We start from the raw sequence: 16,773 nt of genomic DNA, 5'->3' as shown, positions 1-16,773 counted from the left end.
AATTAAATTCAAGCAAAATATTACACAAAATAATAATGATAATACAACCTACAAAATTTCAACTAATTTTTTTTCCATTTTTTTGCTTCTCTTGTTTTTTCCTCTTATTAAATGTGTATTTAATATTTTTCAATAATATATAAATTTGGGTGTACTAGTTCTTGATTCGTTATCATAAGATATTTTGTTAGATAAGCTCCAGATTTGGCTTCAGTACTGACTCATTCATTTATTCATTTTCTTTTCAGCTTTGTCCCTTTATTAATCCGGGGTTGCCACAGCGGAATGAACCGCCAACTTATCCAGCACATGTTCTACACAACAGATGCCCTTCCAGCCGCAACCCATCTCTGGGAAACATCCATACACACTCATTCACACTCATACACTATGGACAATTTAGCCTTCCCAATTCACCTATAGTGCATGTCTTTGTACTGTGGGGGAAACCGGAGCACCCAGAAGAAACCCACACGAACGCAAGGAGAACATGCAAACTCTACACAGAAACGCCAACTGACCCAGCCAAGGCTTGAACCAGCGACCTTCTTGCTGTGAGGAGACAGCACTACCTACTGCACCACTGCGTCACCCTTTTCAGTACTGACTAATCAAATGTATATGCACAAATATAATATTGTATAGCTTCCTATTAAAAATATGAATTTAAAAGATAGATTTGTGAGGGTGTACTTATATATGCTGAGCACTGTAACGTAAATTCAATCCAGATAATTGAATCCAGATAAATACATTTTATACCAACAACTTTAAAAAGTGGAATAATTATCCCTTTAACTAACTCTTAACAGTGTACAGGTTTGCAGCTTAACACTCAGTTCTATTGGTGAATAAAACAATAGTACAGTTGTATAAAATTGTGTACATGAAAAAAACAAATATTACTGACACACACATAAAGCAGAGATTGTTAAACCAAAATGCAAACAGATACAGGATTCTGTGACAGTGGTCTCCAGTACTAGTCGGGACATAGTTGGGAGGATAAATGGAATAAATCCAGTAGGTTCCTGAAAGAACAACACGAGATGATTGTTGCCACGTTTCACTGAATATTAGTAAAATATTAATAAAAGGCCATTTATATAAACAGGGTTCATATGGTCATGGAAAACTTGCAAAAGTCATGGTATTTTGGCATGGGATTTTCCAGGCCTAGAACCCAGAAAGTTTTGGAAAAGTCATGGAAATTAATTAAACAAATATCTGTATACTTGAATATAGGTCAGTTATCTTTGCTTCTATTCTGGCCTAACACGTGCACTTGCATTATTTGTGCTGTGTAAGCATTAGCTAAATCAATTTTTGATGAATATAAAAATAAATTCAATTAAATAGATTGAATGTGCATTGTTTTTCTTATTATTTACCACATATACGTAGACATTACATAAAACTTTAGGTCCTAAGAATTACTTGAAAGTCCTGGAAAAGTCCTGGAATTTGAGTAGTAAAAATGTGTATGAACCCTGTATACAGTTGAAGTCAAAATTATTAATCCTCCTGTGAATTTTGTTTCTTTATTTATTTCACAAATGGTGTTTAACAGAGCAATGAATTTTTTACAGTAATTCCTATAATATTTTTTATTCTGGAGAAAGTCCTATTTTTTATTTTAAAAGCTGTTTTTAATTTTGTAAAACCATTTTAAGGTCATTATTATTAGCCCCTTAAGCTATATTTTTTCGATAGTCTACAGAACAAACCATCACTATACAATGACTTGATGACTTGATACATCTTACTCGCCTAATTCTCCTAGTTAAGCCTTTAAATGTTACTTTAAGCTGAACACTAGTTTCCTTAAAAATATCTAGTAAAATATTATTTACTGTCATCATGGCAAAGATAAAATAAATCAGTTAATAGAAATGAGTTATTAAAACTATTATGATTATAAATGTGTTGAAAAAATCTTCTCTCTGTTAAACAGAAATTGGGAAAAAATATACAGGATGGCTAATAATTGAGACCTCAGCTGTATATAATGTATACTAACATATGTTTTTTCTCACCAGTAAAGAACCAGCACACAATGAACATGTAGATCATCAGGCTTACAGCGCTGCACAACCGAGCCAATAGACAATCATTTAGAGAGTTTCTCAGGTACATGAGCAACAGTGAAAGCAGACCGGTGACCCCGATCACAGTCACATAGATGGGGAGTTTTGGCTGAACAGGACACTCACGATAATGGATTGCTCCTAAAATATTTATCCAAACAGTAAAAAGACAAAAGTAAAATAAATCTTCCAGTAGTGTGAAGAATTGTCCCCTTTAATTGGTTGTGAATCAACATCCATACAATTAGTTAAAAACAAGAATTCACAGGATTCCACATTGATATAATAATGAATTATTGAGAAATAAGAAGCAAAACATGCTCTTTACCTAATCCAGTAGCTGATATTAAAATCATCCATGCAATCATGTTAATCATCACTGAAAAAAGAACAAGCTTTTATTATTGTTTGTAATTTATTAATAGTTGTAAAATGTAAATTGTAAGCTTTGCTGGCCTTCTTACCAATGAAAGATTTTCTGGCAGCAGTCTCAGTCATCTCCATCTTCAGCAGCTCCTTAATTAATTACTGTTAAATGTCTCTTTTTATTTTGACAAGTTTGTGGGGGAAACTAGACGTTTAAATAGGAGCAGAATGACCTCCATAAAGAAGATGTGAATAAGACATCCAAGTTAAACTGCACAGTTGCTCTTAGTCAAGCAGTATGTTTTCACAGTTCTGTGGTTTACAGACTTGCCCAGAAGCTCTGAAACACTTCCTTTGGTGAAATGTTGAGTAAGCAAACCCAAACTGAAACAAGATGAACCACCTTTTAACAGAATCATCAATTCATAAAATATTAATATTATGAATATTTTACACTGCAGTTATACATATTTACACCAATCATTTCTGAGTAAAACATACATTACAGTCAGGTCTTCATTTTGATCTGGATGGAAATACAGAACTATACAGATTATGTCAAATCAGTTCACTGAAAAAAGTTGCTTTTTTGTAGCCCTACACTGGTAGAAGATACTGTGGGATAGATGATATGAAGGCCATGGCTTTGATTCTTAGTAAAAACATACATATGTCCTCTGAACAGATTTGAAATACAATCATGATACAATACAAAAAGAAATAATCTTACGCTTCTAGCTGAGAGTTTAAAGGTGGTCTTTGAAAATAAGGTTTTACACACATATAAAGCACTGTACATCCACTAAAAAGAAACAAGATGGCTAGGCAGCCATAACAGACTGTGTTTAACCAGAAAGCAAAGAGGTACAGAGTTTTGTTGCAGTAATTTTGTTCAATTGTTGGGTCATAACTGGGAGGATAACCAGAATATATCCAGACACTCCCTGCAATACACAGAGAAAACATTTTAGTTGAGCAAAATAATCCTTCACATCAGATTTTTTTTTGCTTTTCATCCATTCACTGAAAATTCAAAGATGATTCATTAGATCTACTAAATTTATTTGAGTTATACTGTAAGTGGATGAAAAAAAATTAATTTGAACATTACTTAATTTAATTTGTTTGTTTAAATTTAACCCATATAAATTGTTTGCAGCAACTTTGCAGACATAATTATTTTCAGTCCTATAAGTTAACTGTGAATTAACATTTCCACAATCGCCTGTCACAACATTAAACTTCATCATATGTACTTTCATTTGTGGGACTTGTGGAGCTGCGGATTTGCTCTTCAGTGTTTGGACTTTATTGAAAACACACTGAACTGAACTAAACTGAACTTCAACTCTGAAAGCTGGACTGACACAGTTTCAATTTACTAGAACTTCTATGTTAAGCTGCTTTGACACAATCTTTATCGTAAAAGCGCTTTAGAAATAAAGATGAATTGAATTTAATTTTATTTTCAGAGAAAGATTGATCTATTATTCTGTCTGTATCTTCACACCAGTGTTGCGTAAATTATTTCCAAAAAAAACTAAACAAAACAATAAAATTGTATTTAAATTACTTTTTTAATTACTTGGTCTGAAAAGTAACTAACTCAGAATACTTGACTCAGTATTAAAAATCCACAGATGATAGAAATTAAACTTTTAGTTCTTTAAATCTGAACCTGAGTTCTCGAATGCCTTTAAGGAATTAAGTTACGATGTAAAATATCTGAATATTTAGCAATAACTCTGCTTCTCTGAATTTATGCGTGTGTCATGAAATAATTTCTCAATTATTATTTGTTTTACTTAGGCATAAGCAATTTTCTTTTTTAATTATATGAATATTCTTTTTTAGGTAAAACATAGAAATGTTCTGCAAAATATATATTACTCTGCTTTTCTGTAGTATTTATTATTTAGTATTTAGTATCTAGTACTTAGGGCAAGTGCTGTACACTGTAAAAATGCAGGGTTCCACACAATTCATTTATGTTGTCCCAACACAAACTGATTAATGATTAAGTAGGTTGAACATAAAACAATTAAGTTGTCCCAAAAAACTGTCAAGAATTGTGTTATTTTAGCTCATTTTGAATAAGTATTTTGAGCAAAATCTTTTTTTGAGTGTATATTACAGTATGTGTAAACGGGGCGGCACAGTGGCTCAGTGGTTAGCACTGTCACCTCACAGTAAGAGGGTCGCTGGTTCGAGTCCTTGCAGGCATTTCTGTGTGGAGTTTGCATGTTCTTCCCATGTTTGTGTGGGTTTCCTCTGGGTTCTCCGGTTTCCAAAGACATGCGCTATAGGTGAATTAGATAATCTAAATTGTAGTGTATGTGTGTGAATGCGAGTTTCCCAGTACTGGGTTGCAGCTGGATGCAAGGGCGTAGCAACCGGGGGGGGATCCGTCCCCCTCACTTTTAGAGACAGACCATTTAGAAACAGGTGATTAATAATTATATGAACATATGATCTCATACACCCCCCCCCCCCCCCCCTATAAAAATGTCTGCTACGCCCCTGGCTGGATGGGAGTCCGCTGCGTAAAACATGTGCTGGAATAGTTGGCAGTTCATTGCGCTGTGGTGACCCCTGATAAATAAAGGGTCTAAGCCAAAGGTAAATGAATAAATGGATGAATGATTATACAAGTAAATCCCTTATTTTACATTTTTCAGCAGAAATGTAATTTAAGCAACTACTTAAGTAACACCGCTCCTCCTGTATTTCTCATTTGACAAATTCTCGGCACTCACCTGTGATGAACCAGCAGACTACAAACAGGTAAAGGATAAAGCTGATGGAGATGACCAGCATAGACAACAGCAGCATCTCATAGGTGTCTTTAGCCTGTAGACCATACAGTAAGCCCAGGCTCCCAATCAGAGCCAGCAAAAAAAATACGCCTAAGACTATGAGGTAGACAGGGATGTTAGGCTGAACAGGACAGTCTCTCAGAAAGTTGGCTCCTAAAAAAAATTAATTATAATAAAACAAATAAATTCATGTTTCCTTACTGTACAATGTGTCAGTATATTACAATGAAATGTGTTTTTAAGTTGCTGTTATTTATTTACAGCGACTGTGTTTCTAGACAGCAGTACTGAGGCAATATATAAATGCACGTTAATAATTTACCTATTCCAATGGCAGCAATCAAAACTCCCAGGACAACAAGAGTTAATATCACTGTAAGATTGTTCAGACAAGCATTTTATAATTATTATTTTTTACATCAATATAGAATCAAACTATGATATATGCGGAAATACAATTTTTTAACACAATTCTCACCTAATAGTGTTGTCAGGAATAGCGATGGCTTTGATTTGTCCATCTTCAAGAAAAGCACAGTTGCCGAATAAGTACAAAGATTTCTTTAAGATTAAAAATACGAAACATTAAGCATCACAATAGTGTTTGGGGCATTTAACAACAGAGTTTATTAAAGTGGAACACAGAGATCTATAATGCATGTTCATTAACGGTTTCTCACCTCAGATTTTACTCCAGTATCTTCTATCAGGTTTTAAACAGCATCACTGTGTAGTGTGTGTTCTGGCCTTCACCTTATAACTTTATAAAGAAAATGGTGAAATTCTGGTCTTATTGACAAGTAAGAATCTCCAGCATTTCATAAGTGACTCAGTAAAATTCTTGAGTAATACTCTGGCGTAATGCTGCAGTTGAAACATGTTTCAGCCTCTCAGTTACGTAGTCAAATTAAAGACAAAGTACACAATTAATTCCTTATCAATGAGATCAGTGTGTGACTGTAATTTGCTAAAGAGAGAACTTCAAAATTACTAAAATTACTAAAATTGACTAAAACCAACAACAAAATAGACCAAGTCTTCAGAAGTTTGAATTCAGTACAATTCTTTTAAAAAGTAATGACAGTAGATGCTCAAATTCACCAGCCACAACCACCCACATGTTCTGGTTCTGCCCAAATCTAGGTAGGTTTTGGAAAGATATGTTTAAATGGTTAGTTCCATGTATGGTTTTCTTATTGAACTTGAAGCCTTGTTGGCAATTTTTGAAACCAGCCCTGAAAATATTGTGTTTAAAGAAGAAATATGTAGAGTAATTGCTTTCACCACACTATTGGCAAGGCATTTAATTCTTCTCTATTGGAAAACACTGAGCCCCCACACATAGTAGATGGATCAAAGACGTGATGTATTTGATTCAGCTTTTGAAACACGGTCTCCCTTTCTTTCATACATTGACTATTTACAGTTCTTAAGAGGAGGAGGATATTTAATCCCATACAATCTCAAAAGGTCCCCCTGCACACCCTATCTTTTTTCCTTTACTTTCATCTCACGGTAACTTTGTAATGCCTTTCACAATGGGCTTGTGTGTAATAAAGGTATACAGAACCTTTCTGCTATTACACACTGAATGGTTCACTTTTTATGTGTATCGTATATCTTTTCGCATCTTCTTTTTCACATTTTTATTTATTTTATTTGTTTGTTATCACTGTATTGGAGTTGTGTATGCACCATATCCGTGCACTTGCTGTTTATTTGTGTGACGCTTGAGGACTTTGATGTTTGCAGACTGTTAAAGCCACAAAAGGGAAATTAGTGTTGGGGATGTTTGTTTGTATACTTGTTTTTTGTTGTTGACTGTTTTTCTGTTTTGTGCAAACTTTAAAAAAGTAATAAATTTAGCAAGTAAACATTAAATTGAAAAACATTAAACTAAGCATAAAGGGTTTCACATCACTAGCTTTAAAGGAATAGTTGTCAATGGAATAGTTTGTGTTTACTAAACCTTCGTCTGTTACAAACCTGTTTAAGTTCCTATCTTCCATTGAACACAAAAGAAGATATTTTGAAAAATGTTGGAATCCTCCATTTTGCTATAGGCAGGGGCGGACTTAGTGATTTGGGGGCCCTAAGCAATTCCAGGTATGGGGCCCTAGCATTTTTGAAAAATAAACTGCATGTTAAAAAATGTGTGTGTATATATATATATATATATATATATATATATATATATATATATATATATATATATATATATATATATATATATATATATATATATATATATATATATATATATATATATATATATATATATATATATATATATATATATATATATATAGTAAATAAGTACAATTTATATATTTTAATATTTAAAGGAACCCTTATTTTCCTAACGTACAATTAAAGGCAATAAATGTTTCGGCCGGACAGCAGGATCGTGGAGGAAGCTGCGTTTTATTATTTGTCGTATTTCTACTTTTTACCCAATGTTCTCATAATTCTCACTCTTGCACACTCCACCTACCTCTACTCTAATTGCTGGCAGACTACTGTCATTAAAATCTCTGTGATTGTGAACAACAGCAAGAAAAAAAATAAACATTTAAATTATTACATTTAAAACAGGAGAAGTAGATCGGTTTGACTGTACCAAATACCTCACGCTCGCGGTGCTAAAACATTTATGCCGTCGATATGCAGAAGAATGATCTGCTCTCAATGCTGCATGTGTGTGAGACGGCTGTGATGCACTGTGCCGCCTTGAGTGCTCTGAGGCAGGGGGAGAGACCGATGGCATCACCTGCAGCTCATCGCGAAGAGTAAGGAATGGCACAGACACATGAGAGTCTCTAAAAATCTCCAGTAACACCTAAAACATTCGCTAGTCACTTTTTATTTAAATTTGGCACTAGGGGGCTCTGAAAAGTCATTAAGCTGGTAACATTGACTGCCAGCATCTTTCATTGAAGCGCTGCGCAGCTTGTACTCACACCTCAAGCATGTGCAGTATGGAAGAAATGTTGCATTATTCATAGGGGCCCCCGGTTTTGAAAAAAAATTAATAACATTAAAATCTTGACAGTTATAGACAGATTTTATAACATACGATAGAAAATGTATAAAAGACCTATATGATTAACATAGGCTTCTTGGCATTGGACGGGGGCCCCTAATTCCCCAGGGCCCTAAGTGGCTGCTTATATCACTTATTGGTTAAGTCCACCCCTGGTTATAGGCTTCTGACAACTTCTTTTGTGTTCAACAGAAAAAGGAAACACATAGAGGGTGTGTATGATTTTACACACCTTTGTAAACTATTCCTTCAAATGTCTTACTGATCCAACATTGAAAAAAAAAAACATTCAAAGATAATTCCTTACATTCTTTGCATTTTTTGGATGTAAACAGTTTATTTGGGCTGAATTTATTTACACAAACAAATTAAGTTAAACATTACTAAATTTAATTTGTTTGTTTAAATTCAATCCATAATCCGAAATCTTTTTTTTATAGTGAAAGCATTGAATGGATGTTTTTCCAACTTTTCAGTTCATATGCATTTATTTGGGAATTTGGCCTACATTTCTAGATGGAGGCATGTCTACAGTATTCTTCCTAAAAGAAATTAGCGATTTAATATTTGAAATGCTCTCTTTGTTTCTTGCTCCATGTTTAGTGCAATGGATGCTGTCATCAGTGTCTGAACAGCAGAGGTCAAGTCGTCATGGCATTCCCTTTACATATTCATTCCATAATGGATTCTTTAAAAACTATAGGATAAGTTTTGGAGGCTTTTAATGCAGTTTTGTCCCACCATTTATTTCAGTAAAGAGTGTTTTTGATTTGTTAATGTCTACTTATTTAAAAATATGTTCAAGAGTTCACATTTAGATATTGCTTGATACTAATTGCAGATTTGGCATGCTGTCTTGGAGAGAACCCTGAGCTTGGAGATAATTGAGCCCAGTGCTCCTGCCTGGTCATTTAGCATGAAAGGGGCATCCGAGATCAGGTAGGCCTCGAAAGATCCCCCTGGTAAAGGAGGAAAAGAGGTGGAAAGGGGGATTTTTCAAAAATGAAGATAAGGGAAGTAAGTTGAATAGGCTATTTATTGTGGGCTTGGATTAATCTGAATGGTTTATTTGTGATAGCAGATGAGAGACCAGCCATGATCAATCACATCACATGTTCCTCTCGAAATTAGTTTATGTGAAAGTGAAAGTGCAATACACAGATGCTTGCATTTGGTTGTTCTGAGTATTTTTTTATAACCACAGTTTGATTACAAATAAATGGTTAAGTTAGTGTAAGAAAACAGTAGTTATTTGTAGCTATACTGTGGTTTAACTACAAGGCAAACCAGTTCATTTTCATTAATGGATGTTTTCTTAGCCACTCATCTGTTATTTATTTTAAATTGTAAGAATATAATTATGATCAGTACTGTGATAATAATTATTATCAACAGCTTGAAGAATGTTCAGTTTCAAATTAATTTGTTTTAAAATTGGCGAGTCAAGAAAATTTCATTTATTCAGTTTCCATTAATCTTTCAATAATCTTAAATGTAATCTGTAAAATAAAATTGACATTCATTGTAAACAAATACTATAATAACATCAGTTGTCTTACATTTCAATCATCAAAATGATACCAAGTACTTCCAAATGACTTTTAACAGTTAAATAATTATTGTAAACATATTCACATTCAGTTTAGTTTACCAACCAACACGAGCTCTGCAGTCAATATCCATTACAATGGCCCACACATTTAATTAACCTTTTGCCAAGCCACAAATGCAAGTGCAGACACAAAAGCAGCAGCCCAACAACAGTGCTAAACCTAACAGAATGTAGCCCAGGGTGGTGGTCCAGAATGCAAACAAGTAGAGGGTCTTGTCGCAGTAGGGAACTCCAGGCACAGTTTGGTTGTAATTAGGAGGGTAAATAGAGTAAATCCACACACTGCCTGTTAAAAAATAAAATAAAATAAATAAATAAATTCTTCAGTTAAACTTATTATGATGAGTTGATCATTTATTGAACACTTGATTTAAATATTATCAATATTTCTTTTTATAATAACTTTAAAAACATTTATTCAAATTGAATTATTAGGATGTGTCTATGGGGGACGAAATCTACAAAAACAATAAATAAATAAATAAATAAATAAATAAATAAATAAATAAATACGCAAATTTATAAATAAATGAGTAAATAAATTAATAAATTCCTGCATAAATAAAACAAATAAGTAAATAAATATGCAGATAAATAAATAAATGTAAATAAAAATCTTGCATAAATAAATACGTTCAATAATGAATAAACATTTGAAAGGGGGAGGATAAACTTTCAGTTTTAGCATTTTCTTATTCCCCCAACATTTGTGTAATTTATTTAATAATTTACCCGTCTGCACTATTAATTATTTATGTATTTATTTATGCGCATTAGTGGATTTTTATATACATTTATTTATTTATCTGCATATTTATTTACTTATTTGTTTTATTTATGCAGGAATATATGGATTTATTTACTCATTTATTTATATATTTGCGTGTTTATTTATGTATTTATTTGTTATTTTTGCGGGTTTCATCCTCCATTTGTCAAGTTTAGCTTATACTGTAGCTTGTCCCTTATAGCTTCCTGTGTTAGTTTCCTGTTGTCATGATTTCTACTTTTTCTTCATTGATTTCTACTTTGATTTTTACTTTTTCTGCCATTTTTTCTTTGTTTGTCATAGTTACTCAATTTTTGATTTGATACACCTGATTAGTTTTCTTTGAATATTAATTCTTAAAGGGATTGATCACCCAAACAAATTATACTTTTTTAATCCTTTGCACACCCTCAAGTGGTTCCAAACCTTTATGTTTATTTACTTATTCTTTTGAACACAAAATATATTTTGAAGAATGCTGGAAATCGTCCATTGATAGTCATTGACAACCCTTGTAGGAAAAACACATACCATGAAAGTTTCAGTACATGTGACGGACATGTGGTTTTCAGCATTCTTCAAATATTTATTCTTGTTCAACAGAAGAAACTCAAACAGGTTTAGAATAAGTGGCGAATGAATTAAATTTTTTTGTTGAACTATCCATTTAAAATCTGCTGATTGACATTATAACAACACACGACAAAAGGATTAAAATGCATTTTAACATATTGCATTTCAACATTTGAAACACAAGACACAATTCAAATGTACAGTATTCACAATAAATTCATTTTAGTTCCACATTAAACAATTAGACACTGGTCCTTTCACATATAAAGTCTATGATAAATTGCCATAAAGAGATCATTTGTTAACAGGGGCTTTTTTTAGAATTTGAGAAGTTACAGCTTGTGAGACCCTCTCAAAGAATGAGCCTCCTCCATTCAGCCTCTTTACTTTCTCTTTACTTTACTTTTATATTTACTTTACTCCTTTAGTTTCGTGGATAAGGAAACGATGTTGTACTGCACTCCACTGAAGACATCCATTAGTCTACATATTTAATTTCCAATTTGCGTTGGTCTGACAACAGCAACAAATCGTGCGTGATCAAAGCACCTTGCGCCTTATTGCGCCAGGTGTATGATAGGGCCCTCACTGAGTTTACAGTTAAACTCACAGAGGTTTATCATAAGCATTTCAGTGATCATTTTTTCCACAGTTGTCAGTAAGAAAGTGTTGTCTGATTAGTTGATTAGTCTGACTAGAAAGTGTTGTCTGATTAGGAAGCACAACTAAATCTAGCTTTCTTTTGACTATTATAAAAAAAAATCATGTTATTTTATATTTAAGATGTGTTTGTATTTGCAACTCTTTTCACATATTTGAAATTATGTTTGGTAATGTTTTATTAATTGTTTTTGGGATTTTGGTTTGTTGGTTTGTTTAAAGGCACTATTTATAAATAAAATTAATTGTTATTATTATTGGTATAAATGTGTCTGGAGAAAGGATTCAAATGCTTTTATTTCCGTGAACAGCTCAGAGTGAATCTATCATTGGCATCAGAAGGTTCTGATTGGCCTAGAGGAAATGTCTTATAATCATTAAAAATGTACATGTACATGTACATGCTTGTTCTGACAAGTTTACTTCTGCATTCACGGACAGCACAATTCCAGCATTTTAATCCTAATACAAATTCACATTTTGGAAAACTGATGAAACAAATTTCCCTGTATTTAAAAAAAGGCCAAAGTTTCCTTTTGCAAGGAAAATCTGTTCAACACCCAGCCATACTGTATATGCAAAGTCAGGCAGTTCATCGAAGATCAAAGTCCTATCTAAATGAATGGGGGAATCCTGAAATCATGAAAATTGCTTGCTGAACATACAATTAAATTACATATTCCATATCAGCAACAAAATCTGAAGTGACCCGTTCCGTTGTTGTTGTTGCCTAAACCTTAATTACACATTTAAAACATGTTATTTCCAGCTTTCTCCAGTTACTGCACCTGCACAAAGATTGGCTTAACATCAATTTCCTCTAAGGCTTTTCAATTGTAACTAGAGGATGTGGTTATAAACTGGAAAAACAGAGACAGAACCCATAGCGAAAAGGAAGACACAAAAGACACAATATGCAATGCCAGTTCAAAATCAATGTACACACACAGTATCCTCCAATTGATGGCTGGTCATAATGAACAAGCGAATATATACAGATCTCACAGACCAACATGACTATATAAAGATTGATGATTTCAACCTAAATGCAGGACATCCTTTGCTGTGCGAGTGAACTGCCTTTGTGTATCTATAGTCTTTGAAAAGGGTCTGTTCGTGCCTGATCTCTTTACAACAATTTACCGGTGATTTTTTTTTTAAAAAGCCTGTATGTGTGAAAGAGGCTATTGTCAAGTTACATACTGAACAATAGTTCATATTCACACCCAAAATTCAGGCAGCCCACACACAGAAGAATGCTGTTTCTCTTCCATTCAATTAAACAAAATTCCAAACAGAACATCTGCTGTTTGTTTGGTGAGCAACTTTGTAGTGGATTAACCAGACAATGCACAGAAGCTGACGTAGACCTATGAACACATTAAATGACCTATTCCTCCCACCAGTGATTCTTACCAGTGATCACCCAGCAGAACAGGAAGGTAGAAACCAGAGCATTCCACACGCTGCAGGCCATGCCGAAAGCTCTGTTGCCTCCCTCCTCTGGCTCTTTGGAACAGGGCAGACATGTCAACAAGGCCAGAAACACACTGAACACTCCAGTGACCAGCACATACACTGGGATATAACTCTGCTGGGGACAGTCTTGGAGATACACTGCACCTGTGATGATAAATAACATAACGGCAACTTAAATGGATGATAATAAAGGAGGAACAACCACAGTACTTACGTTCACTGCAACACACCTATGGCAATCTGGGCAATGGGAAGAGCCAAGAATAGGAGTTTTGTGATCACTGAAATACAAACCAGTCAAAAAGTTACTTCAGTTCGTACATGCCATTCATTTAGTACAAAGATTATGATTGTTTAGTGTGTAAAATTCTCGTACCGAGACATGCTATATTAGTTATTGGAGGAGATTTCACGTAATTGAACATTTGCTTTGGATCCATGGTGCCTGTCCAAAGAAAACAACAGTAAAATCCAGTGAAATGCGGAACTGGTAAGCAGTTGTTAAAGGTCAAAGTCCTGGAATGCAGAGTGCGGAGGAGGAAAAGTATGACAGATCACCACAAAGAAAAGTATTTTGCTACTACACTGCAAGAATCAAGATTTAAATCAACAGTTAATAAGTTCCTTATCCCATGGCCATTTGCTAAGTTATATCGACAAATTAAAACATTTTTCTTTCTCTGTGCAGCTCAATATTTGACCAAATTTGATTTAAGTTTAAACAAGTAGTACTTTCGCTTTTGGCGTGAGCGGTACAGGATGTACAGTTGAAGTCAGAATTATTAGCCCCCTTTGAATTTTTTTTTCTTTTTTAAATATTTCCCAAATGATGTTTAACAGAGCAAGGAAATTTTCACAGTATGTCTGATAATAGTTTTTCTTCTAGAGAAAGTCTTGTTTTATTTCGGCTAGAATAAAAGGAGTTTTACATTTTTTTAAACACCATTTTAAGGTCAAAATTATTAGCCCCTTTAAGCTTTATATATTTTTTTTCGACTATCTACAGAACAAACCATCATTATACTATAACTTGCCTAATACCCTAACCAAGTTAACCTGGTTATTAACCTGGTTAAGCTTTAAAATGTCACTTTAAGCTGTATAGAAGTGTCTTGAAAAATAACTAGTAAAATATTATTTACTGTCATCATGACAAAGATAAAATAAATCAGTGATTAGAAATGAGTTATTAAAACTATTATGTGTAGAAATTAGTTGAAAAATGTGTTCTCTCCGTTAAACAGAAATTGTTGAAAAAATGAACAGGGGGGCTAATAATTCTGACTTCAACAATATCTATCTTCAGCTAATGTTATGCGTGTGCAGTTGTGATCGCATTGTTTGACCATTCTTTATTATATACTGCTTTTTTGCTCAACTTCAATGTCAGTAGCTACTTACTCAAATTCAACAGCTATTCACCACCTATTGATAGACGTTAGCAGCTTTATGGAATATATATTTCTATAACTGCACTTTATAACTTATACCTATATCCTGCACTTGCTGCTATTGCACTGCTGGTAAGACCAAAACTGCATTTTGTTGCCTTGTACTTGTACATGTGTAATGACAATAAAGTTGAATCTAATCTAATCTAATATATTAATATGTAAGAAATAATCGATCTGATTATTCTCTGTCCGTGAAGCACATGTCAGTGTCCTTGAGATTACACCGATGACAACTGTCACTGAGTTGCTGTGATTACTACAGTTTGTGGAGTGCATTTATTTTGAACAGTGATCAAATACACTCATGCAGGGGTAGTTGATCAATCATACCCATGACATTAACAGTAACAGTAATGAGTTGTGTGAAATATTTATTCATTCATTCTTTTTCTTTTTGGCTTAAGCAGGTCGCACACCAGAAGAGCCGCCAAACATAAGTTTCTATCAGTGTACACACAGGCGCCGCAACACACACACACACTGAACACACAAAAATGCTTACCTGTAATTGTAGTTTTGGAAAGCCTTTGCTGGACACACTCAGTGATCAGAAACAGCCTGTAATGATTCTTCATGGGTTTTGCGCACTCTGTTTTAATAGGCTGCAACGCCTTCTTTCACATTTCTACCATTTCAAGAAAAACCTGTTCTTACTTTGTGCACACAAAATTGTAAGTACAGCATAGATTAAGTGGATTCATTGTATGGACCTCATTAATCACTTGGTCCTTACAGTCAAGAAAAACAAACACTTTGTTTAAGTTTGGCAGGGGCAAGTCATTTTCCAATAGTGATTTTCAGTTTGCTTTCTTAATAAGCCTTGGTAAATGTTTTTCTTTTTTCCTAAGTGATTAAAATCTAGATTTGAATAAGATTTCAAACTGTTTTACACTACCTGTTTGACTAAGAAGTTATGGGATAAAATATTTGAATGAACATTTTTCAAAAAATAAACAAAATCTAAAAATGCTTTTACAAATTTGTATAATATTTGTATATAACAATGTATAATATATGACAATAATATTTATTTACATGTGAGCCATTTCTAGGTTTTTCTCTCATATTTAGCTCATGTATTCAAGAATCACACACAACCCTCACTCACAAATACTGACTGAAACATTAAAACTTTTACTGCTGTTTTAATCAGTACAAAAAAACTTTGGCTGTTTCACAGATTAATTTAAAGATAAAACAAGCTGTAAAGCTGCATTGACATATTTTTAAAAGTGTTATACAAATAAATGTGGACTGAATAAACAAAACTCAAACAAGACAAGCATTCAGATGTTAACAGAGACCTCAAAGTCTCCTTTAGAAAAACGTCTGAGAAAATCTATAGCACCTAGTCAAATTGAAGTGAATTAGAGTTGGTAGAACCGGTAAAAAATAGAGCACAACATACTGAATGAATAGTGATATTTGTAGTACTGATACTTTCAATGGTTTTTTACCCACATTCTAAAACAGAAATAACATAATGTTGTGCTTTGGGGTTAAAAGTAAGTCTGTAAACTCATATTTGTCCCAGACTGGAACAAAACTTGATCACTAATAACATAATTCACATTCTTCACACTTTTCTGTCTTGCAGATATGATGTCTTTAGAACAATGAGCCATCACTGTTGTCACAGTTGCTTGACTTTCTATTGAAGAAGAGATGCCATCGGTCATTACCTGTCAGTCACAGGTCTGTGAGGCAGTGGCTGGAGGAAATCTCTACAAAAACAGAGCCACGTGATTGGCCACCCTGCAAGTCAATCACTCTGTTTTGTCCTCGTTCACTTCCTCCTGTCTGAAGACGTGCTCCTCCCAGGAATGTGTCCAGCAGCAATCCTCTTCTCCACAGCTTTGCATAAAAAAACATCCACATTACTATATACCAATGATAAAACATGATCAAAATACA

The 16,773-nt window shown here is 33.7% G+C and overlaps 4 protein-coding genes across 5 annotated transcripts in view; all 4 read right to left on the bottom strand.

The window, feature by feature from the left end:
- Nucleotides 1–106: 106 nt before the first annotated feature.
- On the bottom strand, nucleotides 107–2,638 carry LOC130232784 (transmembrane protein 272-like). Its single transcript, XM_056462767.1, has 4 exons — nucleotides 2,552–2,638; nucleotides 2,416–2,466; nucleotides 2,037–2,228; nucleotides 107–1,031 (listed from the first exon to the last, which is right to left on the bottom strand). Exons 1-4 carry the CDS (start codon nucleotides 2,589–2,591, stop codon nucleotides 829–831), a joined length of 486 nt encoding a protein of 161 aa, XP_056318742.1. The 5' UTR covers nucleotides 2,592–2,638; the 3' UTR covers nucleotides 107–828.
- LOC130232783 (transmembrane protein 272-like) lies at nucleotides 2,484–7,269 on the bottom strand. The gene is made up of 4 exons (XM_056462766.1): nucleotides 5,748–7,269; nucleotides 5,592–5,642; nucleotides 5,210–5,422; nucleotides 2,484–3,397 (listed from the first exon to the last, which is right to left on the bottom strand). Exons 1-4 carry the CDS (start codon nucleotides 5,788–5,790, stop codon nucleotides 3,180–3,182), a joined length of 525 nt encoding a protein of 174 aa, XP_056318741.1. The 5' UTR covers nucleotides 5,791–7,269; the 3' UTR covers nucleotides 2,484–3,179.
- A 2,549-nt stretch (nucleotides 7,270–9,818) lies between these two features.
- LOC130231791 (transmembrane protein 272-like) lies at nucleotides 9,819–16,614 on the bottom strand. The gene is made up of 6 exons (XM_056461211.1): nucleotides 16,542–16,614; nucleotides 15,362–15,484; nucleotides 13,782–13,850; nucleotides 13,636–13,686; nucleotides 13,343–13,549; nucleotides 9,819–10,210 (listed from the first exon to the last, which is right to left on the bottom strand). The coding sequence occupies exons 2-6, from the start codon at nucleotides 15,432–15,434 to the stop codon at nucleotides 10,017–10,019; spliced, it is 594 nt and encodes a 197-aa protein (XP_056317186.1). The 5' UTR covers nucleotides 15,435–15,484; nucleotides 16,542–16,614; the 3' UTR covers nucleotides 9,819–10,016.
- Nucleotides 15,886–16,773, bottom strand: part of LOC130231790 (calpain-5-like) — an 81,363-nt gene continuing 80,475 nt past the window's right edge. For both annotated transcript variants that reach the window (XM_056461210.1, XM_056461209.1), the window contains exon 15: nucleotides 15,886–16,713. In XM_056461210.1, coding sequence (XP_056317185.1) covers nucleotides 16,549–16,713 — 165 coding nt within the window. In that variant the 3' untranslated portion in view covers nucleotides 15,886–16,548. The remainder of the gene's footprint in view (nucleotides 16,714–16,773) is intronic.

This window comes from Danio aesculapii, chromosome 7 (assembly GCF_903798145.1).
Source record: "Danio aesculapii chromosome 7, fDanAes4.1, whole genome shotgun sequence".
NCBI lineage: Eukaryota > Metazoa > Chordata > Actinopteri > Cypriniformes > Danionidae > Danio > Danio aesculapii.
The sequence above is the reverse complement of the archived record's forward strand: the minus strand, read 5'-3'. Positions and strand labels throughout refer to the sequence as shown.